Below are 26349 nucleotides of genomic sequence, written 5' to 3' on the forward strand. Positions count from 1 at the left end.
GTGGAGGGTTCCTCCGTTTTTCTGGAAGAAATTTCTGAAATAAACAATGCTACTTAAATGCCATAACTTTTGTTTTTCTCCCCCAAATACTGCCTTAACAATTCAACTCAGTAAGTATTTGCTGAAAGCTGATAGACACGGAATTTTAAATTTTACTTTGAAAATATGATCACTTTTATATTTTGCTCAAAGCTAATTCAGTCATTTTGTAACAAGCCACCAAATCTTTCATTAAGTGACTATGATCATAATACTTTAATGTAAAGATATGCTTTTTACTTTGCAAAGGGTTTTCTCATGTCATATATTGTTTGTTAAATTGTAGATCACTTCATTAGGGTCTGTAGTCTATTGATCCTGTGGGTTCCTTTAATTCTGTCCAGTTGGATACTTTACGAAATCTCATTCACGGAGGGTGGTGTGGGGTGAGGAAAGGAATCAGACTATAGAAATTCTACTCTACCCTGAGCCATCTCTCACACTGCCTTCTAAGGAAATGTATTTAACATGCACCTCCTTGCTTTTGAACACTACAAAACATTTTGCATTCCTCTCATCATTTCATAATACCATGTCATGTATTATAGATACTCCTGAGTACCAGCACACACACATACTAGTTATACACACACACACACACACACACACACACACACACGTTTTCCTATATTCCTTCCCATGATGTCAAACAAGGATGCATTCCAGTACTTTGTGTCTTCTCTTGGTAAAAAACAAAGTTACAAAATCTGAAAGGTTCCAAACAGACACCTACAGAGGTGCAGTGATACAGTAGACTGGAAACCAAAAAAGTCTTACAGTCCCAAAACTCCATTTCCACAACTGGAAAAAAGGGACAATATTGACTTTGCCTATATTTCTACGAGAATGAAATGAGACAATTAATAGCAAACTGCTTTGTAAAGAGCCATAGGTAAAACAGTACTATTATGCCCTCATTTACTATTTCAGAAATGTTCTAAACCTGTGCCTCCTTCCTGGTTTCCCTTTATTTCTGTTAAAATACATCTGTTTTTTCCTAAATGTGGTCTATGCTTTTCACAGAAAATAATACACCTACATAAGTGAAAAGGTCAGATAGTACGAAGTTTACAATGAAATTCCCTTCACTTCTCATATTCTATTTCTTAGAGGCAAGCATTTTCATATCTCCTTTTTTAAAACTGTTTGTTTTTAATTCATATTTCTGAATAAAATGCTTAAGTTGCTATTTTCTGGGTTTTTCCACTTTAGCCATCAGTTTCAGACTTTACAGTACGGAAGATGCTACTGCAGCTCTGTTACACCCACCTTCCTTCCCCCGACCCCTCAAATACTTCCCTTCCCCTCACCCTGTCAACATAGCGTTGCTATCGTTTTCAGCTAAAAACCAAACTATACACAGTAGCACATAACTGAATCAGAGTATGTCATGATTATATTTCCTTTCTTCAATTTTCTATTTTTTTCTGAAGTTATTAATTGCCTATCCTTTCCTTTTCCTTGGTTTTATACGTATCTATCACCAATCCTTCCCCTAAAATTGTGACAAAACTAAGTTCTTCTCACCATGGTGAAAATGCCAGTTATATTTTCCTAGAGACATACCTCCTAGCACCTTATTTCTTCCTGCTGCTCTCTAGCTCTCCTGCATAACTGCTTTCCTAGAGCTTTCCTTCCTGTGGGAATTCTTTTCACCATCCTCCTGTGTCAGAGACCCTGTTTCCTGGATTCTGTATCTCTTTCTTGATTTCCTCCCTCATTCTGGAGAAGCATATCCTTCAGTAACTTCCTGAGAATGTAAGGCAGGTGAATATTTTGTGATTTTGCAGATCTCAAAATAAGTTTAGTTTACCCTCACACTTGAATGACTGAGCATAAAATTGTGGGTTGGAAATCACTTCTCACCAAAATTTTGAAGTGATTACCCATTACCTTCTTGCTTCAACATGGCAGAAAGTCCACTGCTACTCAAATCCCTACACTTTGTATGTTTAGACTCTACCATCCACGTCCCACCCCATTCAAGAACCTTTTAGGAATTTTTATCCCCATTGTTCTGAAATTTAATAACAACCTGCCATCACGTGAATCTTTTTATTACACTGAAATGGGCCTTTTCATTGTGGAAACACATACCCTTCAGTGCTGGAAATTTTTCTTGTGATATTTAATAATTTCTTCCTTTCTTTTCCTCTATTATGTTTCTGAAAATCCTGTTAGTCAGCTATTGGGTTTCCCTGATTAAACCTCCAATTGTTTTGTTTTTTCATCTATTTTCAATCTCTCTTTTTGTTTCACCATCTGTCCTACTTCATTTTCTAACCTGCTTACTAAATAAATAAACAACTTATTATACTTTAAATTGCAATCATTCTTTCTTGTTCTCTTCCCTTTTTTTTTTTTTTTTTTTTTTTTTTTTTTTTTTTTTTTTTTTTTTTTTTTTTTTTTTTTTTTCAGGAGGAGTCTCACTCTGTTGCCAGGCTGGAGTGCAGTGACACCATTCTGGCTCACTGCAACCTCCGCCTCCCGGATTCAAAAGATTCCCCTGCCTCAGCCTCCTGAGTACCTGAAACTACAGGTGCACACCACCACACTCAGCTAATTTTTGTATTTTTAGTAGAGACAAGGCTTTGCCATGTTGGCCAGGATGGTCTCGATCTCTTGACCTCGTGATCTACCCGCCTCGGCCTTCGAAAGTGCTGGGATTACAGGTGTGGCCACTGTGCCCGGACCTCTTCCTATTCATTTTCATGGCACTAAAGGATGCAAAATCCTCTCTGAAAATGTTAGTTACAGTTGAGTTTTTTTGAATGTTTTCTTCAGCAATGTACACTGTTTGTTTCTTCTGATTTTTGTCATTTGCTTGTTTTTGACTCTGCACTTTATGTGAAAACGTTTTCTCAAAACTGCATTGATCTCTGGCTATCTGTTAATATTAAAAGAGAAGCAATAAAAAACTGTGAGCTCTGTGTGCATGGGTGGGATCTGTTGATTGATGGGCATCACCTTAAAGTGACTGGGCAGGGAATGTGGCTGTTTTGTTTGTGAGCCCTCAAATGTCAGTCTCCAAAATATACTCCTCTTATATCCTGTTTAGAACACTCTGAGACTGTAGCGGGCAAAGGAGCTGATTATTTAACATACAGACTTTCTTAAAGCAGTCATGTTTGCAACAAAGCGCACCTTGGTCCCATTCTCAGCTATGCCTAGCATCCAGAGTGGTTCAGCTTTTCCAAAGAGTAAATCTCCCATCTTCTGCTTTGATGGTAAGAATGAGTTGCCTGCTTGGGATAGGGATTCAGGTGGGATGGGGAAGAGGAGTGAGGGGTGATAATGTCTAAATGTTCCTCATATAAACTTTCTATCAATTCTTCTGTTTTTCAGCTTCTATCAATTCTTGTTTTTCAGTCTCTATATGTTTATAGGGACATCTTAGGAATCTAATTCCCAAATAGTTACTGTAGTCAATGGATAAATCAGCCTGTTTCTTTTTGCTCCTCTTCCTCATTTGACTTTAGGAAGCAGCTCTGTTGATTCTGCTCAGTCAGTTACAACTTATCCACTAGATGTTTATATTCCAAAATTTTGCTGGCATTACTGTCTGCCATCTCTGTTCTTTGTCTCCACATGTATTATACCTTTGCTATTCTTTATAGTGGAGTTAACAGAAATATGCATATTCAACCTGCTATATTTAGCCGGAGGTCTGTCATGTTTCTCAAGCCGAGGCTTATATAATGGTACAGAACACAAGCTTTAGAGTCAAAGAATTGGATCTGAATCATAAAATACTATATATGTAACCCAAGAAGCTTCTTAACCTTTCTAAGTCTGTGTTTCTTCACAGGCTTACTACCTGATAGGTTGCTGTGGAAATTAAATGTAGAATGTAAGAAAAAAATTAATGTAAGAATGTAGGCTTTGGAGTCAGGAAGTTCTGCGTTTGAATTCCAGATCTTCCACTTATAAGCTGTCTGACTCTGGCAATTCAAAATCTGTTTAATAATAGACACTAGCTCCTACAGTATTGGAAGTATTAACATCAAGTTTATAAAATTCTCCTGAAACATAATGAGCCTCAATTAACATTTGTATTATTGCTCATACTTCTTATCCTTAGAATTACACACATGTACACGTGTCCACCCATGGCATGGCTGAGTCAAGTCAAATTCCAACTCCTCTGTAAAAGCAATGTGATGTGCTAGAAAAGGGCAACGGATTAGGAAGCATGAAGTCTGGGTATTACCATATATAGATAACCCAGTGGCCACAGGGCAGGTTTCTAGTCTGCAAAATAACAGAGTCAGACCAAATGATTTCTAAGGTCCTTTCCAACTCATCTGCCTCTCCCTGCCTCCTTTGCTAGACATGATCTAACCTGCATATCACAACCCTAATTATCAGATACTATTAATTTTTATAGGAAGTTTCACGCATTTTGCTTTTCTGAATAGGTACTACATGAAAACTGAGATGAGCTGCTCCCCCAAACTAATGTAAAGAATAAAGGTGCATTTTGAATAATACGTCACAAAACTAGTATGTTTTATGATAAAAGATAAGGCTGGGGATATAAAACCACCCTAAAGAGAAAGAATGAGTGGCAGGCTTGCAGATACTAAGACTCGCAAGGAATTTAACTAAAAGACAAGTAACAGAAGAAGTTAATTGAACTAAGGAAATACCATAACATGTCAATGAGAAGGTAGGTTAGTTAATATGGAAGTAGGGATGATTTCATCTTTTACTATGATCCCAATAATGTTCACATTACAGAACCATGTTCTGAGGTTCCATTCCAACAAAGCAAACTTCTGAATATGGTTTGGCTTCCCATAACTATCTACTAATAGAGAAGACTGCGCTCAATCACCAGCATCTATTTCTTAAACTAATAAAGTGACATTATGATTTTATATATCGGCATCATATAATTGCACCACCACCCCTCCGCCACAAAAAACAGTGCTATGGGAGTGGCCCACCAGGAAGTCTTGGTAAATTCTTGCAGATAAAGTAGAGAACACTGAGCTTCCTGGAAGACTGATAATCACAGAATTTTTCCACATGGAACACCTAAAGACTATATAGTTCTACAAGAAAGAAATGATCCTCCTATGATCCCTGCCTGAGGCTAGTTACATTACCTGGCATACAGCAGAACTTGCCAGATAAGTGCTTCTTGATTGTTTCTTAAACTTTCCCTAAAACCCACTGCTCTTACATAACACAATTTTCCACACCCTATTGCAGTATCAAAGAAATACTTCTTTCTGGATACATGAGCAATAGTGTGGTAAGAAAAGAAAGGAAGAAGGAAAGACAGACCTAGAAAACTGGGAAAGGCTGAAAGGGAGACAAAGCAAAACCACACACCAAAGCTTTCTATACTTCCTCTGCCCTTGTCACCAATTTTACAGAGCCTTATCTGGATCCAGAGCCAAGAAGGTGTGATCCAAATACCTGATCCATGTTGTGAAAAAACTGGCAATTTGAAAGCACTGCCTGAAGCTCTCTGGGCCAAAGCTAGAGTTTCCAGGAGTAAAGTTACCTAAGCATATAGAGGACTCACATTAACACATTAATCTCTTGATACCAAAAAGATATCATTTAAGATTTAAAATCTGAAATAACCTAGGGCAAATGGAAGATTGGTTATGGGGATCTGCATTGTCTTCCGAACATCACTGTCCTATAATTCCTTACAGAAAGAAAAAGGCTGGTGACTAAATGCAATAATTACAGAGTCATTTATTCATTCTATGAAACTTCTGCTCTGAGCCAGATCCCATATCAGATTGAGGGGATAAAATTATTATCCAGACAGATAAAAGACACTGTCCCTTGCCTTCAGAGAGTTTGAAGACAAGTAAATCAAAGTGGTTTTATGCTGAATTTAAGGCTATTATAATTTTAGGAGGGTGAGTATTTATTTTGCTTCTCTTCTCAGGTCTGGGATTGCTAAGTAGCAAAGAGCAGTGATGTAGCATTGGGCTTCAAAGATCTAAGTGTGAGGGAACACATCATGATATATGGCTTCCTTACATGTAGAAGAATGGTGGATACAAATAATAGTAACCATTTTTATTTGCAAAGCACTTTACGATTTACAAAGTACTTTTACATCCATTATTTAACTCAATCCTCAAACTAACAGTATGAGGTATGAAGGGATCTATATTTCCTTTTACAAGAAATTAAATGCTTAGAGAAGTGACTTGTCCTTATTTACAAAACTACTTAGAAACAGAAACCTACATTTTAAAATTCTCAGTTCCAACTTCATTTTTACTATATGATGCCCTTTTGTCACACAAATTTTGAAGAAAGGCCAAATGACTTGTTTACAGCCATGAGAAATGTCTACAATATTTCCAAGGTCTGCAACATAATAATATCTAAATTTAATGTAAATACTTATGTTTAGTTTTTCTTCTACCCGAAATGAAAAAAATTACACAAAAATCAACATGCAAAATGATTTATGAGGACTTTAAAAAAATCTTAATGCCACAAATTTCCCATTCTTAAACTTCCCAAACTTTGCTCATATAACAATAAATTCTGGCATGCTGAGAACAACTTATGAAACAAAAATACAGTCAGTGAAATTAAGATAATTCCTATACCAAGTCACCGTGCAGATTTTTCAAACAAACCTGAAAAGCTGAGGAAAAACCCTCCCAGAAACCATTCCACCATCTGGGAGTCTATAACCCTGTTGCTTCATTTTCAAGTTCAAGGAGGTGGACAATGCATTTATGGTACAAAAATTCAAGTTTTCCCAATCCTTAAAATACTGAGACTATTATTCAAGTAAAAAGGAAAAGCCATCATAAAAGGCTTAAAAAGAATTTATCCAGCAATAAAGCTTAAAGAAAACCTTTTCCAAAATGAAATTTTGGGTAAGAGTCAACAGGCCGATGAAAAAAATGTAAATATCCATTCTAGTGTTAAGATCATGCTCTCACTGAAGTAGAGCACACGAGTTTACTTCTAATTGCTTGTCTACTCTAAGAAGGGGGCAAAAAACAAACCACTTTCACTGAAACTAGTTTACAAATTTAACATTAGTCTAGTTTAAAATTTACTATGAAATAATTTCAACATAATCACCAAAAGCATATGTTTCCTCTGATACCAGTCACGTCCAATATAAAATTAAATAAGCTATCCTATCAATGCCAAGGTAACTGAGTGTAAAAATATACTTTTTTTTGAAGTCTGACTGGTATTTAAACTAAATGTCATCAAATGCTGCATTAAATATTCCAGGATGAAAAGATCAGTTAAATATGAACTTTCCAAACCTATCACATAGAAAACACCCCCAGCCACTGAAGAGGACATTACTGTGTCCAGGAGCATCTCCATCTCCTCTTCCCCAACACATATACACACAACAAAATCAGATCAAACCTAATGATTTAACAAATCTTTCTACAAAAATTAAGTGTTTTAAATTGTCATATTTTCTAAACTAAAAATTCATAAGCGAACTGCAAATATGAACAGGTTACATTCTCTAACATATATAAAAAAAGGTAAATTTTGGTTTTTTTAGATCTGTACCACTTAAAAGGGAGATGTATACGATACAAAGATTTTTCAGAATCCAACAGAAAAGTTTTCCCACATGAAATGACAATTTAACCAAGCCGTTTCTAACATAACTTGTGATCTTAGTATGAGTTCTAAATTTTGAAACAGCTTAGAATAAAATTTGCTAACACTAAACATAAAGAGCAAGCAAGCTTTTGGGAAAAACCCAGAATCTGAAGTTTGAATGTTTATATAATGCTTAGTCACTTAAAGTTTAAATAGAACACAACTGAGGTTAAAGTCAAGTTGATGTCTAAAGCCTAAAATCATAAGAACACTGGCATCATGATGGAAAACCAAAGCTTATCTGCCTGTTTTATAAATACCTATGTCCTTTCTTGGATTCAGAAATCCACTTTAACCCATGTTCCCTGGGTTTCTTCCATCTTCCATCTCACTGATCACCATTGTTGCATTCAGATTACAACATCTAACCAAAGGGAGAGATCAAGTAAGTCCCCTGAAGATTCTCGAAACATTAAAATCAGCACAAAAGTAGAGGAAATACTCTCATGCCTGGAGCTGCCGGAATTTCTTCTCTCCTTTTAGAAAAATAAACCTCTTGCTCTAAAGATAATCACTTTTAAGAACGAACATCACTACTACATACAAACACACATAACTCTCAATAATAATTTTACAGAAGAATAAAATGAAAGGGGAAAAAAAGACTATTAAGAACTGTATGCCAAAGGATTTTTTTTTTTCCCAGAAAGAGAATAGCAATAAGAGACTTAGAGTTTCCCCTTTCCCTCTTCATATATGGATTCCTTAATACTAACTGAAAGAATACTTTTCAAAAATACTTAGTTGATTCCATTTAACCACAAAGAAAATGTCTCAACTCCCTTCTATAAACAAACAAACAAAAAGAAACAAACAAACAAAACAGCATACTACAGTATACTTTCTGACTCAGTTTCTTATGACATATACCCTTCTCCCTGATGTTCTAATATTTTGGAAGTCTTTGGATAGAAAGAACAGAGAATATTAATGACACATTTTTGTATATAGTCACCAGTATAAAACCGACAGCCAACAGCCTATCAATTGTTTTTTAGCTTATTTAAACACATTTGGCTATAAAAGAGAAATCTAACAATTCAGATATTCTAAATATAGACATAACACAAAGGCATGGGCAAAAATACTACAAACATGATCACTTCTATGCACACTTAACTTTAGATCTCTGTGAAGCATGGCACAAAAAATAGCTGTTTTTCATAAACTGTATAAGTTGATTGCACTTTTGCTTCATGGTTCACTGTAAAATTCTAAAATTCATGTTTATGTGTTCACATTATTCACTCTACTGAGAATTCTCTTAAGAGAATAAAACATAGAATATTTGGCTTTCTAAATGACAGTATTGAAACTTGCAGTGTAGTTATACTTCAGCATACATAAAAAGTAATTTCTAAAACCTCTTAATTTATATTTTACTATTCCCTGTTAGAAGAAATCAATTGCACATGAAGCCCAAATAGCTGGAAAGAACCCAGAAGTGACAAGAAAATGATGACTTTTTAAAATGCTGACGCTTTTCGCACTCAGGTTCAGTCATGCCAGCTGGAGAGGTGTTAGATATGGCTTTATTCATTTTAAATCTGAGAACTGTAGTCATTTCCAAAACATTTCAAAAATTGGAACCAGGAGCAATTTGTCTTCATGATCTTGAGTCTTCAAAAGCACTTTTGAAAACCATTTCTACAAACTTAGAAGGTATTCATACAAATCATTTGTATGCTATTGCTTAGAGTCAAAGTATTCTGTCCCAGATTTCCTAATGAATTAGAAATACTTAGAGATAAAACACACACATACACAGGGAAACCCCATATCTGAGCCACTTCAGACATGACATCCATTAAGAGGGCCTTTGCTTCTAACCGTGTAAGGGTCGTTGGCTGTGGTCTGACTTGCACAAGAAGTACACATGGCCCCTGAGAGGCGCTTTAGTCCTCTTTGGAATACACTGTTGGAGAGACTATAAATGACACAGTTGCAGAAACTGTTACTAATAGCAAGCCAGGTGGTCAAGAAGGATGCGAAGCGATTGCTGTGGCCAGTGGAGCTTTCCAATAAGAAGTAGATGATATATGGCAACCAGAGGATGTAAAATACACTAGTGATTCGGAATAGGACCATGGCATAGCGCTTATCAGGACAGGCCTGCACTTCCCCAGTCTCCCCACTCTGGCTGCTGAAGCGGGCTTGCCTTTTGCTGATTTCCTCTGTGTGCTGTTGGCAGATGCGGAAGATGTTGAAATAGGTGAAGCAGACAATAAGGGCTGCTGGGGCATATAACATCATCACGATGAACAGGGTGAAGTAGGAGTCGGTGTGCCAGGACTCGGCACACCACTGAAACACATCTCCATGATATCCAGGTTTGCCCCAGTGGAAAAAGGAAGGCAGGAAGACCAGGGTCGAGTATAGCCAAATCAGGAATATACACAGGCGTAGTCTCCAGGGTGTAACCAGGGTATTATAGGTTAAAGGTTTAGTAATGGCAATGTATCTATCAATGCTGATACAAGCCAGAGAAGTCATGGAGACGCTCTTCAGAACTGATACTACAAAACCAAATATCTGGCAAGTCAAGGACTCCTCTACTGGAAGGGGGTGATGGAGGAGTGATAAAGAAGGGACCAAGCAGCTCACCCCAACAAAAAGGTCAGCATATGCCATAGTCTGGATAAAATAACTTGTGGTGTGGTGGTTCAACAAAGGTGCACAGTGAAATACAAAAATCACAATGATGTTGCCAGAAATAATCAATACAGTTAGAAAGACAATAATCAATACTTCCAAAAGGCAAAAATTGACAGTTTCCAAATAGCCAAATGCCAAGAGGCAAAAAGGGTGGCTGCTCTGATTACCATCCAAGGTGGAGTTCATCTTGAGCTCAGGAGTGATCTGTCACTTCATGCTGCCGCTTGGCTGCTTCCAACAGTTCAAAGGAGCAGCCGCTGTCATCGCGGTCAGCTTTGCATGTATGTAATAATGCCAGAGGAGCCTTAGTCCCCAAGCTCCTGATGCTGCTGCTGTGGTGCATTGCCTGCAGTGCAATTCCCCTTTAAATCCTTCTTGGAATAAGGAGAGCCAGCAGCAGTTGTCTGGCCAGTTCCAAACGCGGCCATAATGCCAAGTTCACCATACACATAGCACCAGGGGAGTAAGGCAAACTCTGGGGACAACGTCTTCAGGCCAAGTGAGGGTAGGGGGAAAGGGCAGAAGAGAAGGGAAGAAGATTAGGAGCTTCAGCAGGAGTTGTAATGAGTCTCCTCTGAACAGCTGATAGAAGAAAAGGAGAGAGCATTTTACATTTCACATCCAATGCCCTAATCAAAGAACCTGGCTAGCTCAGGCTGGCATCATCCCTCCCACTCCACCCCTACTGGCACCACTATTCATGGCTACCCACAATAGCACCCCATATAACTGATCCGTACGGTATAGAGTAGCAGCAGCAACATCAAGCTTTCAAGATCAGCATAAAACAAAATGAATCACGGTCAGATTGATTTACCCCCATTTCCTTTCATTTGAGACTTGGGGGAGAAAAGGAATTTGCTTATAACATTTATGAAAATCTTTCACTACAATTACCACTAATAAAATTAGCCAAGATAATTTATTTTCTTCACTGATTCCAATATAACATTTTGCCTCTTTGAAAACATTTCAACAGAATTTACCATTTAGTTCAATTTCAGAATGTTACCTGTAATTCTGCATGCTGCAATCCAAACAAAAGCCACAATACATCCTTAACAGAAAGCCTTGCAGAGCAGGAATGTGCTTCAACCCCGAGTACTGCAGAACTGAGACACAGAGGGAGGGGATAAAGGAGTAGGAGGGGAAACAGGGAGAAGAGGGGGCTTGGAAAAAGGAAGAAAGGGGGAGGGGAAAGAAAACGCCTGTGCACGCACACACTCTGGCATCTTTAGCAACTAATTGGAATTCATCGTCAAAGAGGTGCCCCCTGATTTCCAGACTGCACAGTGTGGGAATAGCTCGGTACGCCTGCAGTATATCATTTGAAAGCTGTTTCCTCGTCTGTCTGGAATCCCCCTTTTAGTAGATAAGCAGAATTCAGGCTGCTAGCAAGGAGAAGGAGTAGTAACAGAACAGGGTGTCAGTGTCAGTAATTAGACTGAAACACACTGCTAGAGAGGTACTTCCTATTTTCTTATGGCATTTTCCCAAAGAACAAAGAGCAATATTAAAGAAAGGAAGCATGTTAACTTCCTTTAAGCGTATGGCAACTGAGAAACATAATTCAGCTGAACAAGAAGGTCTAGCTAGAAGGCTATTCATTAATTTTGTCTCTCATGATTCACTGAATATTGGCCAAGAAACTTTAAAATCACTTTTCAAGAGAAAAATAAAGTATCTCCTATTCTGAATACTAGAGAAATTACATTGTTCCTGTATTTGACACTACCCTATAGTTTTGAGATGATGTTTCTTGCTTCGAATTTGCTGAGCAGTATACAAGAATATAAACAAAAGACAGAAAAGTAAATGTACCTTCTTCTACTCAGGCTTGGATATTACAGGAAGTTTCATGGCACAAATAAGCCTTTGTATCTTAGAATATACAATCTTGTTTCTGCCTACTTAAAACAATGCAAACTGGGATTAGATTGTGGTTTTCCTGGTAATGTCATAAATGTTGACAATTTTCAGCTAACAAGAGTGCTATGAAAATGTGTAATTTTAGTATCTTTTCCTCCAGGGATCTCTGAACTTTCAATTAATCCTTCTAAATAAAGTTCCACATATCCAGCAGAGTAAAAGACAATAAACAAATGTTGGTGTTTGAAAGCATTCCAAAAGGTATGCACCTGAGCAAAAACATGTGATCCAACTTTCATTTTTATTCATTTTATACACGTGTTCTGATTACAGATAAATGGGCACCCATAATCAGAATGCAACGAATTACATTTTAAATCCAAAGCAGCAGCAGCTGTCTGGCCAGTCCCAGGTGCAGCCATAATGCCAAAATAAAAAACCTACTTAAGCATAAGCCTGATAGTAATATTTGACAGGTCTTATTGGGAAACAGAGCAACGTGTGGCACAGTAAAAAGACCAATAGCATCGAAGGAACACTGAAGGTTCAAATTCCTGCTCTAATATTACTTATCGTCTCGTAAGCCTCTGTTTCATCATTGCAAAATGGGAACAACACTCCTTACTTCACAGGGTTGTTGAGACATAAAGTATATACAAAAGGCTTACCAATACCTAGCACAGAGAAGGTATATAACTTTACTTACTTTCTGCTCCTACAACTAAATTAGCCTGCCTGAAGAACCAGTGTTTTCCTGCCAATCATGTTGACATGCTTAAGGCTGGGCTCCTTTGAATCCTGAAGTGCCCACTCTTACTGAGGCTGTACAGTTTTAAGTCATACAACAGGTATCTGAATACAGTTCTGTCACACATTACTCAAATACACTGAGGCTATGCATATGCAAAGCACTGAAGGTACCTGGAAAGAAGGAATGATGATACCGCATCAATTGTTCCCTCAACACAAATAATTTCTCTGCCTAGGTCTCCAGCCCTTTTACTCCTCAGCTCCCTTTTCCATCTACAATTTGCCTGCTAGTCATACATCTTCCACCTGGATGTCCTGTAGAGATTTCAACCACAGCATGTCCAAAATAAATAACCATTTTCCTACCAAATAAGCCTCTGTAATTTTCCAACATTTTTCCAGGCATTCCAGTATGAAGCTTAGGAATCATCTACTCTCTCCCTCAAAGCACTGTTCTTAGTCCACCAAGTCCTAAAAATATATTTCCACAACAGTTCTCAAATGTGTTTCCTCCTTACAGTTTTGTTCGTTCTTCTAATCTTTTCATTTCTGCCTAGTTAAATATCCAATATGCACACATTATTATTGTACTCCATTGTTCAAGAAGAGTCTATGACTCCCTTACTGCCTTTCTACCCTGATCTCAATTATTTTACTTTCCCCCAAATACCTTGCCCTCCAGCCAATATTCCTTATTCTATACGCTTTCCATAGGCTTTATTTTTAAATCGTATTCACTGAGCACTTAATAAATACTGAATAACGGAGTGATTTTTGAGAGTTACTACTGTATTTCAATAAACAGAAAAAGAATTAACCAAAGTAAAAAGTCTAGGCCTTTCTACTACTACTTGTGAATTTGGGCATGTAACTTATTCTCTCTGTGGTTTCTCATGTATAAAACAAGATAGTTATGCTGATAAAAACAGACAATACAATGGCTGAATTTGAAAGAATTAAAAATTTATAAAATTGCAATAAAACTACAAGCTGTTACATTACTGTCATTAGTACAGTAACAATTTTCAACTTTGTTTCTATTTTAGTGAAATCACTCTAGGAGCTACAATCAAAACATTCATTTAAGAAACTTAAAAAAAAAAAAAAAAGCCTAATAGCCACATTTAACTGAATCAATGAAGAATTAAATGTTTTGTTTTGGATTAAGGAAAAACATTTTCTTCAAAAGAGACAAATTATTAATGACTCGGGGAGGCTCTATAAATCTGTATCCTTAACAAAAATCTGTATGTACATTTCTTCTTTAAAATAACACAGTTTAATTCTAGTGTTCTATACCACTGTAGGAAGACTACAGTTAATATCATATAGTTTCAAATAGCTAGAAGGTTACTGAATGTTCCAAGCATAGAGAAATGATAAATGTTAGATATGGTGGGTATGTATACAATTACCATGATCTAATCACTATATACTATATGTATCAGAACATCATATGCCTCATAAATATGTACATTATAAGATGATTAAAAATACAATAAAAATAAAATAATGCAGTCTCATGATCTATTCTCTCTCTATTATGAAGGCAGAGTAACTTTCTGTATATATATATATGACTAAAAGGAACTACATTAAAAATCAACACTATCATTGGATGGTAGGATAACTGTCATTAAAAAATCTTTCTTCTCTATAGCTTTCTATATTGTCTGAATTTTCCAGTTTCTATGTATTCATAGCCATATCAACTTAGCAAGAAAGAATGATGCTGGGTTGAAGTTGTCTACTTCATGGGGCTCTGTTCCACTTGTTCTTATGCCATCAGAGCAACATTCCTTCAGAAAGCCTTTAGCACTCAATCTAACTCAAAATGGACTCCCATAATGCCAGTTAAAGCCTCTTACTGAACAAGAATATAATTACGAACTTACCGATATTTAACTATTTCATTGCTAGTTAAATATTTTCTCATCTGCAAACATTGCAACTTCTATATGGTTCAACGTAATAAAATTAAAACAACTTTAAAAGCAAAATAATTAAAATAACAAAAATGACAGAATTAAAAAGAAATGCAGAACAAGAAATGAAACGTAACAAAAAAGGGAAAATACTTGTTCAAATTATATTTCTTTTTCTCCCAACCTATTCAGAGATTTAACTACTTATAGATGAGAAATTATCTCAGTTCTTCAAATTCTTAAGTTTCACCTATGGACATTATCTATCACTTATTATTTGGTAAAAATTAGCTTTACTTTTTGTCCAACATCTTAGCGAGGCTGCAGTGTTCGTCACTGCTCTAAGAGCTTCACAATGCCACCCAAGGACTACAAGAAGAAGAAAGAGACCGGAAAGTCAGCCAGGAAAGAAAAGGACCCAGTGAACAAATCAGGAGACAAGGCCAAAAAGTAGAAGTGGTCCAAAGGCAAAGTTCGAGACAAGCTCAATAACTTGGCTTGTTTGACAAAGCTACCTATGACAAACTCTGTGAGGAAGTTCCCAACTATTAACTTATAACCTCAGCTGTGGTGTCTGAGAGACTGAAGATTCGAGACTCCCTGGCCAGGGCAGCCCCTCAGGAGCTCCTTAGTAAAGGACTTATCAAACGGATCTCAAAGCACAGAGCTCAAGTAATCTATACCAGAAATACCAAGGATGGAGATGCTCCAGCTGCTGGTGAAGATGCACGAACAAATCCAGGCAACTGTACATTTGGAAAAATAACACTTTATTAAATGGAAAAAATAAGCTTCAAACATTAACATATCATTTTAGTGCAGCCGATATGGGTTTATTTATATAACTGTCATTCCAAAAATGATTTGAGATACTTTGACTCTTTTATTCCTCCCTCTCCCTCATCTCCCACATTAAGTCACCAAGTGAGTGCTAAGAATTCTACCTCTGAAATCCCTTTAAACAACATCTTTTACCCCCATCCCTTTGCCACTACCCCAAACCAGGTCAAAATGATCTCTTGCCTGAATTATTAACAGGTCTCGCTGCAATTATTCTTACTCCACTCTAACCCAAGTAACAGAGTGATCTTTCTAAGCCTAATAATAATGCAAATAATAGAAAAAATAAATAAGTTATTTACACTTAGTATGGACTATGAATGTTACTAAGTATTTCACACATTATCTAAGTTAACTTGAACAACTCTACCAATAAAACACTATTATTATTCCATTTATTCCACTTTATAGATAAGGTAACTAAAGCCTATGAATGTTAAGTTGCCCAATTTCAATGGTTATAATACAGTAGAACTAGGATTTGAATTAAGACATTCCGTCTTTAGATGGACACTCAAAACCACTTTGCATACTGCCTTATATACCTGAATATATAACCTGCCTGGTTAAAATGCTTCATTGGCTTCTATTGCCCAAAAGTTTAAATATGCCTTCTGAAGCTTTCAAAGATCTGTTCCCTACCTACGACCTCTCTGGTCTTATCTCCATTCACACTCTATGAAACTGCCAAGCTTTTTCTCACCCTTGAGCACACGCTGTTCCCCTGACTTTTAAGACCACATGTACTGTGCACAACCCTATCCCACCATAACTATCCAACACCTGGATAATTTCTGAACAAGAGACCTTTTAGAACACTTAGATGAGAAATCCTTCATGTCATATGCAGTATGGCAGTATGTATACTTTCTTCTACAACTCCCATGTAACTTTAGAATTGTTTATAGTTAACTGCCTATTTCCTCTCTTAGAGTACAGATTTCCTGAAACCTGTGAACAAGTTTATTTTACTCACGGGCGTGTCCATGAGGCTTAGCACAGGGCTGGCACAGGGCAGGCATTCAAAAGGTACCTTTTATTGAATAAACAATGAATGCCCAATAAAATAAAAGGCAATTCTGCTTTTAGGTTGAAAGATGGTTGAAAGATCTTTTTTTTTTTTTGAGATGGAGTCTCACTCTTGTTACCCAGGCTGGAGTGCAATGGCACGATCTCGGCTCACCACAACCTCAGCCTCCCAGGTTCAAGAGATTCTCCTGCCTCAGCCTCCAAGTAGCTGGGATGACATGCACCACCATGCCTGGATTATTTTTTGTTTTTTTTGAGACGGAGTCTTGCTCTGTGCCAGGCTGGAGTGCAGTGGCAAGATCTTGGCTCATGCAACTTCTATTCTCCTGCCTCAGCCTCCTAAGTAGCTAGGACTATAGGTACCCACCACCAAACCCAGCTAATTTTTTTGTATTTTAGTAGAGACAGAGTTACACAACATTGGCCAGGATGGTCTCGATCTCTTGACCTCGTGTTCTGCCCATCTCGGCCTCCCAAAGTGCTGGGACTAGAGGCGTGAGCCACCACGCCCGGTAGAAAGATCTTTCAAGTAAAACCTCAGTATGGTAACTATTTAACTCACCTATAATTATTAAGTTGAGGCATATGAAATGACCTATTTGTGGGTGAAAAACTGTCAAATAGGGCTGGGTGTGGTGGCTCATGCCTGTAATCCCAGCACTTCGGGAGGCTGAGGTGGACGGATTGTGAGATCAAGAGATCGAGACCATCCTGGCCAACACAGTGAAACCCCGTCTTTACTAAAACTACAAAAATTAGCTGGGTGTGGTGGTGCATGCCTTTAGTCCAGCTACTTGGGAGACTGAGGCAGGAGAATCACTTAAACTCGGGAGGCAGAGTTTGCAGTGAGCCAAGATTGTGCCATTGCACTCTAGCCTGGGTAACAAGAGTGAAACTCCAACTCAAAAAAAAAAAAAAAAGCAATTTTAACACGGACAAACCAAATACGTTCCCAGTCTTATAATTCAGGAAACGTTTAGAACTCCCTAGACAAGTATAACTTACATTAAACTCATATGAAGGAAAATAACAGAGATAAGATATAGGGCCTAAAATTACGTTCACAAATAATGATTTAAAGAAACCTACTGCAGCAATTGCTGTATGACAGCAGACAATACAGTTCTAACATCCACTAACCATTATTTTCATTTAGAACAAGACAGCAAGAGTGCTCAGTTGTGAAAAAAATGAAATTATGGCCTATTTTGGAGGGCAGGACTCAAGCAAACTGTCTGATTTTCCAGAATGTCAAAATTTAAGGAAAGATCAACAAATTACCTTAGCTACCTCAGTTCAGAGAATAGAAATGAAGTGGCAGAACTGAAACTAGTACCCAGGCTTCGTCCTCCATGGCCAACATTCCGATTGCTAAATTGATCTCCTTTTATTGTTTGGTATCCACAGGCAGATTCTTATGATTAAATATTATTCAATTCTTTTATTCTATTACAAACCTACCAGAGAGAAATTGTTAATTAAAAATCAAAACAGACCGGGCGTGGTGGTTCACGCCTGTAATCTCAGCTTTGGGAAGCCGAGGCAGGCAGATCACGAGGTCAGGAGTTTAAGACCAGCCTGGCCAACACAGTGAAACCCCATTTCTACTAAAAATACAAAAAATTAGCCAGGTGTGGTGGCGCATGCCTGTAGTCTCAACTACTTGGGAGGCTGAGGCAAGAGAATCACATGAACCCAGAAGGTGGAGGCTGCAGTGAGCCCCACTGCCTGGGTAACAGTGTGAGACTCCGTCTCAGAGAAAACAAACAAAAAAAAAAAACAAAAACAAAAACAAAAAAACCCAAAAAATCCTGCTAATAACATTAACATTATAATTGAATAAGTTACTTTTTCCAGACTAGCAAAGTGTGGCTAGGCCTCCATGAATTCTGAACAATTACAAATGTAAATACTAGTTACATGAGCTTGCTACTAGCTTGCTTCTGGATAAAAGTTTGCAATTAGTGGCAAAAGATTCTCATCACTGAAGTTGAAAATCACTGTAGAAAATGATGCAAAGAAGTTTAAGAAAAGATAAGCAAGGCCAATTAAATGAAAGAAAACCATCAGAATAGGTTGCTATTTCATTATTCTCTCATTATTAAAATAATGTACTGAAGGAGCCATTTGCTATAAATTTTTGCTACTAAGCACTGAATTAAAAGGAGCAAAGTCACCAACACAAAAGGTAAAAACTTTCAGAAAGAAAGGACAGAAGAGGACTCTGGAATCAAGAAAGTGCCGTCTTTTCTCCTTCATTTTCAACTCCAAATTATTTGATTCACAAGATCCAAACAGCTGTAAGAATTACAGGCAACTGGAGGTAAGAGAAGCCATAAGAGTCCCTGTGGATGACTTATTAAGCTTTCTTCTCTCTGAGTCCAACAAGTTCTGCCTAGAAGGTTGAGGAGCCCTTGATCAAACATCAGAAAACAAAGACTAGAGGGGTCCTTGGTTAAAAAAATTTATTCCATGAAGCCAAGGGTAGTAGTTAAATATAAGAAGTCTATCATATGTTGATAGAGTATATATTTATTCCATTAACAAATTAAAGAAAATTAGTAATAGTACTGATAACCCTATTGATAAAATTCAGTACACATTCCTAATAAAAAATCCAACCCAGAGATAGAAGGAAACCACTTAAATGAAAAACTATCTATCTATCTATCTATCTATCTATCTATCTATCTATCTATCATCTATCTATCTATCTGGAGATGGTGTCTCACTTTGCCACCCAGGCTGGAGTGCAGTGGCACCATCTCCTCAGCTCACTGCAACCTCCACCTTCTGGGTTCAAGCGATTCTCCTGCCTAAGCCTCCCAAGTAGCTGGGACAACAGGGATATGTCACTACGCCCAGCTAATTTTTTTGTATTTTTAGTAGAGATGGGGTTTAACCGTGTTAGCCAGGATGGTCTCAATCTCCTGACCTCATGAACCGCCTATCTCGGCCTCCCAAAGTGTTGGGATTACAGGCATGAGCCACCATGCCTAGCCTATTTATTTATTTATTGAGGCAGAGTCTCACTCTGTCGTCCAAGCTGGAATGCAATGGTGCTGTCTTGGCTCACTGTAACCTCTACCTCCCGGGTTCAAGCAATTCTCCTGCCTCAGCCTCCCAAGGAGCTGGGATTACAGGTGCCCACCACCACATCAGGCTAATACTTGTATTTTTAGTAGAGATGGGGTTTCGCCATGTTGCCCAGGCTGGTCACAAACTCCTGACCTCAGATCATCCACTGGCCTTGGCCTCCAAAAGTGCTGGGATTACTGGCGTGAGCCACTGCACCCAGCCAAACACAAATTGTTCACAAAAACAAAAAAACAGTATGTTTCCAAAAGATAGAAAACTTAAACTATTTTAATTAAAATCAGGAATTAGAGGGGGGTGCTAGTTATCACCATCATCATTTAACACTGTCGTACTGCTTCAAAAAAACGAAGAAAATTTAGTAGCCTGTATAAACATTATAAAATAGATGAAACTGTTTTTACTGCTGATATTATTACATACCTGAAAATCTGAAAAGATGACAATATAAAGTTAGGAAAATTAATCAAAATATTAAAAGGCAAATAGAAAAAATTTAAAAATCACTGTCTTGTCTCTGTTGTGGCAATTAGCACCTACAAATGTAAAGTGAAAAAAACTATTCCATTTGCTGTAGTGTAAACACTTTATAAGTTAATTCTTAGGAATTTAACCACAAAGGTACAAGATCCATATGAAGGCAATTCAGAATTCTTGAAGACGGAAAAAAAAAAGACCTGAACAAATAAAAAGACATACTGTATTCTCATGTGTTGAACTTATACTCACAACTGGTATGTAAATTAAATGCAATTCAAATAAGAATCTCCACATAACCTTAGAGGGTGGTGGTGGTGGTAGTGAGATTGGATAAAAGATTATAAGGTTTTCATGGCAGACTAAATTTGCAGAATAGTCAAGTAAGGTATGAAATAGGAAACAAAAAGACTTGCTTTCACAGATATCAGAAATAACGCAAAGTCTCTTTAATCAAAACAGTATGGGGACAGGAATATGCAAACAGATAATACGAAGAACAATCTAGAAATCAATCCCAGCATATATGAGAATTTAAAATATGACAAAGATGGTAGTTCTACTGAGTAGGAAAATAGGAGTAGCACAACTGGTTATCCATCTGGGAAGAAAGCAAAATCAGATTGCTATCTTATGCCACGTACAAAAATAAATTCCAGATGGATTAAGGGCATAAAAATTAACACATAGAATAAAAACCTTGCAAGAAAATGTTAGAAACCACATTTACAACATCTAGAGACAGAAGAGGGCTTAACCAAGACACAATTTTCTACATACAAATTAAAGATGTCTTGTATGGCATAAAACCATAAATAAAATCATTAAAAAACATTTATAATGCATATGCAAAGAATTAGTAGATATACATGGAGAGTGTTTAGAAACTGTTATCTTAAAAAGATTTCATAGATAAATGTACAAAGAACATGAAGGGGTAATTTATAGAAGAGGAAATCATTCAACTTTACCCGTAGGAAGAGAACTGCAAACTAAAAGATACGCTGGGCTGGGCACGGTGGCTCACGCCTGTAAACCCAACACTTTGGGAGGCTGAGGTGGGCGGATCACGAAGTCAGGAGTTAGAGACCAGCCTGACCAACATGGTGAAACTTCATCTCTAGTAAATACAAAAATTAGCCAGGCGTGGTGGCATGCACTTGTAATCCCAACTACTCAGGAGGCTGAGCCAGGAGAATCACTTGAACCCAGGAGGCTGAGGTTGCAGTGAGCTGACATTGCACCACTGCACTCCAGCCTGGATGACAGAGCAAGACTCCATCTCCAAAAAAAAAAAAAAAAATGTTGGCATCACTTACATCCTTACATCCACTGATAGTAAAAATTAAATATAATAATAACTAATACTGGTTGGGATACAGGACAGCAGGTACTCTGTTGGTACAACTACATGTAACTAAATTGCTGATGGAACTTTGATCTATCACATCCTAGTGCATTGCCATAGTATCTGACACATAATTAGTGCTCAAAAAGGTAGCTATTACTATTGTTCTATTATTTCCCTTTTGGATCCCTACTAAAATTTTAAAAACTCAAAAGTTTTCACTTTAAAACGTGAAACAGGGAGAACAAAGAGGGTCTCCAAGCTAACTACATTGCTTATTGAAATAAGAAATACCTTTAAAATCATACTATGTATTTTATGTTACTGAAAGGTCATTTGTCCTTGGGTTAAACAAGCATATGCAAAAATTCCTACAAGACAGGCTTGACAATTAATGCAAAATGATGACAAAGACATTACTCAGTTGTTTGCCAAGTTAACTTTTATGATCTTCACTCTTGATCTAAATCAAGTCACTCTTTCCTGCTCTAGTCTCTGAAGAAGCTAAAAAAAAAAAAAAAAAAAAAAAAAAAAAAATCCCTAAAATAATATTATATGTAAAATTTCAGAACACAAAGCATATAGCTGGCGAAGAAGCCATGTTCAGAATAAATACCTTCTAGAAATTAGTAGTGTGTATATATACATAAATATTATCTATAAATATGTATAATATGTACAAATCCTGCCTTGTGCAAGAATGTTTATAGCAGTTTTATTCATAATAGCTAAAACTGGAAAAGAATCAAACATTTGCAATAGCAGAATATATTTTTAAAGTATGGTTTATTCATATAATGGAATACTCTAAACAATTTTTAAAAAAGAGAACAAAAAAGCTACTGATACACACTCAAAATAGATGAGCAAAAGAAATGACACACAAACGAGTACATGCTGTGTGAGTGTATAACTGCATTAAATTAATTTCAAGGCTGGGCGTGTAGGCTCACTCCTGTAATCCCAATACTTTGGGAGGCTGTGGCAGGTGGATCACCTGAGGTCAGGAGTTCAAGACCAGTCCGGCCAACACGCTGATACCCTGTCTCTACTGAAAATAAAAAATTAGGTGGGCTTGGTGGTGTGCGTCTGTGATCCCAGCTATTTGAGAGGCTGACGCAGGAGAATCGTTTGAACCCAGGAGGCGGAGGTGCAGTGAGCTGAGATCACAACATTGCACTCCAGCCTGGTTGACAGAGCAAGACTCTGTCTCCAGAAAAGAAAAATTCAAGAACAATCAAAAGTAACCTATGGAGAGAAAAGTCAGAATAGTGATTACTCAGGGTACTGTATTAAGAGTAGTTATGAATAGAAGGGTACATGAATAACTTTTGGGGGTTATGGATATGTTCTTGCTCTCGGTAATGATCACTGCAGTGTATTTACGTGTAAAATGTCATGGAGCTACACACTTTAAAAAAAAGTAGCTTAAATGCAAACTTTGATAGCTCAACTAGTAGAGTGGAGGACTATAAAAAATACCTTATTCCCCCCAAAACATTTCAGAGTAAGTTAAAAGATGTCAATTACCCTTCCCATACAATAATAACTCTTAATTCCAGGAAGACACAAAAGAAAAGCAAAACCAACTTATACTAATCATTGTCATTATTTTTTAATTCACAAATATTATGGTGGTTAAATAATGTGTATTTTCTGATCATCTAGCAGCAATTTAAATTAATATATCCATTAAAAAAAATGTGGGGGCCCAGGCACAGTGGCTTACACTTGTAATCCCAGTATTTTGGGAGGCTGAGGCAGGCAGATCACGAGGTCAGGAGTTCAAGACCAGCCTGGACAACACAGTGAAACCCTGTCTCTACTAAAAATGCAAAAATTAGCTAGGCGTGGTGGTGGGCACCTGTAATACCAGCTATTCGGAACGCTGAGGCTGGAGAATCACTTGAACCAGGGAGGTAGAGCTTGTAGTGAGCCTAGATCATGCCACTGTATGCTAGCCTGGGTGACAGAGCTAGGCTCCAGCTCAAAAAATATATATATATTTTGGAAGTTTAACATGAAATATAAAGTACACATCACCAGTATATACAAATCAAGCAAATGTTTCATATTTTGTTAATAGTCTTTCTTTTAGATATCATATAACTACCAGTTTCCATTTCTATCAACAGATATCACCATTTTCATGGAACCAGAAAAACAGAATCCATTTATTCATAGATACTTCATGTATTTTAAATAGTCTTACCAAAAATATTTAGTTTAAAGCAATAAACTCTTAAGAAGTCATTTTTGACCAAAGATTTTAAAGGACTTCAAAAAAACTAAATAGTGTTACAAATCCAAAATATGATTTGCCAACAAAAGGAAATAATCAACTAAGTGTACCTCTACTAGCTATACATGTTATATAACCTCATTCTTCAATGGCTCCATTCGTAGTATGAATACAATGCTCTACCCACCTTTCTATGCCTGGAATTTATCTCAAATGTTATATTCCTTATAAAGACTCCTGTTCTCCCAAGCAGAATTAATCACTCTTTTCGATGGCTCCCACTGTGCTTTTTTCAGATACATTCTATCGTAAGACAGCTATTTGCTTTTGTGTTTAACCTCCCAGCTCCAACACTGTGGTTGTAATAGTTAATCAACAATAAATGCTAATTAAACAATTATACCAACTTAATGGAAGGAATCAGAATACTTATTGGAAAAAAAAATCTGTCTGGAAATAAGATTATGAGAAAGAACATTAATATTCTGAGGACATAAAAGTCATTTTCTGGTGAAGAAAGGTCCTATCTCATGCTTGAATGCTATTCTTCCAGGCCAGATGAGGTGGCTCACATCTGTAATTCCAGCACTTTGGGAGGGTGAGGCAATCAGATTGCTTGAGGCCAGGAGTTCGAGACCAGCCTGGCCAAAATGGAGAAACTCCCTCTCTACTAAAAATATAAAAATTAGCCAGGCGTGGTGGCAAGCACCTGTAATCTCAGCTTCTTAGGAGGCTGAGGCACAACAACTGCTTAAAAGCCAGGATGCAGAGGTTGCAGTGAGTCTAGATCATGCCACTGCACTCCAGCCTGGGCGACAGAGCATGATTCTGTCTTTAAAAAAAAAAAAAAAAAAAAAAAAGCTGTTCTTCCCCATAAGGTGTTTTGTTTTTTAAATAACAGCTTTCTAGAGACATTATGCATGCTTTATAAGGTTTTAACTTTTTTTTTTAAGACAAAGTTTTACCTTCTGTCACACTGAAAAATCTCCCATATTCTTGAAGATTCTGAGAAATCCATTCACAACCCAGGTTTGGGATTTGCATACTATTGGAGAAACTGCTTCCTAAAGATAAACACTTGAGGAATTTGAGAAAACTAAAACTAAAACTGAAAACATGAACACAAAGGATGAAAATTACTTTACATCCTAGTATACTTGTACAAGAAATAGTTTTTCTTGCTTTGCTTGCAAAGCCTTGAGGAATGCATGAACTTCATAGGGGGAACACCATAAAAATGAGGGCTTTTTTTCAATTTAGAGGGATGAGCTAAAAAGAGAATATAATTCTACAATAAGGTTATAGAATTATTTTCTCCCAACTGCAGAAACTGAAACTAAGCCTTCCCTACCAAAAAACACATTTCTGTCAAGTGTGAAAAGTATTAAAATAATCAAAAGAAAATTTTTACACATCACACAGCACAAGTAGTTTGACTAAAAATGTAATTATAGTAAAAAAAAAAAAATGTGGATATACAATGGGCTAGAAGATACCTTTGGCTTCTGAGGTGAAATCAATCAAGGAGAAAAAACTGTGACTTCTTTGTGCAACAGAAAAAAACACCTTAGAGCCAGAAGTATTAACAGTTCTATTCTTAAAGGAATCATAAAAAATTCTTGTAAGTCAAGTAACCACAATGATGTTTTCATCACAAATATCTAAAAGAATTAATGCTGAAGCTGAATTATCACCCCCTTACCTTTGTGATGAGAATGCGGTATTTTTCTACCAGGTGGTCATTGTTATGACAGCCGGCTAGCAACTGCCAGACTTCTCCTCGAAGAGCTTCAGGAACACCGTTTCTTACTAAGGATGACAACTGCTTTGGTCTCACATTCAAGTTGAGATGCCTAAAAATAAACCCATAAACCATAAATCATAAAAGGAAGATTCTCTAAAGAGTGTTACTTTTATCAAAGTCTATCTAAATGGCTTACAAATACATGACACGGAAACATGGCAATAAAGAAAAAAAAGTGCTGCTCAATTAGACGGGGCCAAGATAACCATGAGATTGTGTAGAAGAAAATAAAAATCCACATAGATTCTGAAAACTGCTTCTTAAATATCTTTAAATTATTTCTCTACTTAAAAAAAAAAAAAAAAGCAAAACTGGAAATCATACATGATGCTCTATGGCTAGAGTTTATGTAAAAAAGATGGCTGGGTACAGTGGCTCACATCTGTAATCCCAACACTTTGGGAGGCCAAGGTGGGCGTTATCACCTGAAGTCAGGAGTTCAAGATCAGCCTGGACAACATGGTGAAACCCTGTCTTTACTAAAAATACAAAAAGTTAGCCAGTCATGGTGGCACATACCTGTAATCTCAGCTACTCGAGAGACTGAGGCAGAAGAATTGCTTGAACCAGGACGTGGTGGTTGCAGTGAGCTGAGATCACACCACTGCACTCCAGCCTGGGTTACAGAGCAAGGCTCAATCTC

At 37.1% G+C, this 26349-nt stretch overlaps 2 protein-coding genes and 1 pseudogene across 7 annotated transcripts in view; 1 reads left to right on the top strand and 2 right to left on the bottom strand.

Moving 5' to 3' along the window:
* The window catches only part of RABGAP1 (RAB GTPase activating protein 1), a 178395-nt gene that overhangs the window by 59822 nt on the left and 92224 nt on the right, over positions 1-26349 (bottom strand). For all 5 annotated transcript variants that reach the window (XM_017548365.2, XM_017548363.2, XM_017548364.2 and 2 more), the window contains one exon: positions 25605-25755. In XM_017548365.2, the coding sequence (XP_017403854.1) occupies positions 25605-25755 (151 nt within the window). The remainder of the gene's footprint in view (positions 1-25604; positions 25756-26349) is intronic.
* On the bottom strand, positions 6067-13992 carry GPR21 (G protein-coupled receptor 21). Of its 2 annotated transcripts, none has more exons than XM_037745647.1 (2): positions 11339-13992; positions 6067-10814 (listed from the first exon to the last, which is right to left on the bottom strand). In XM_037745647.1, exon 2 carries the CDS (start codon positions 10510-10512, stop codon positions 9463-9465), a length of 1050 nt encoding a protein of 349 aa, XP_037601575.1. In that variant the 5' UTR covers positions 10513-10814; positions 11339-13992; the 3' UTR covers positions 6067-9462. The 2 variants fall into 2 exon arrangements, with proteins under 2 accessions (XP_037601575.1, XP_017403858.1); XM_017548369.2 differs by having other exon boundaries at positions 6067-10908.
* Positions 15091-15820, top strand: LOC119474065 (annotated as a pseudogene).

Source organism: Cebus imitator, unplaced genomic scaffold (genome assembly GCF_001604975.1).
Source record: "Cebus imitator isolate Cc_AM_T3 unplaced genomic scaffold, Cebus_imitator-1.0 Scaffold206, whole genome shotgun sequence".
NCBI lineage: Eukaryota > Metazoa > Chordata > Mammalia > Primates > Cebidae > Cebus > Cebus imitator.

Coding starts and splice junctions, on each gene's coding strand:
- GPR21 (XM_037745647.1), bottom strand. CDS start 10,512: ATGAACTCCACCTTGGATGGTAATCAGAGCAGCCACCCTTTTTGCCTC.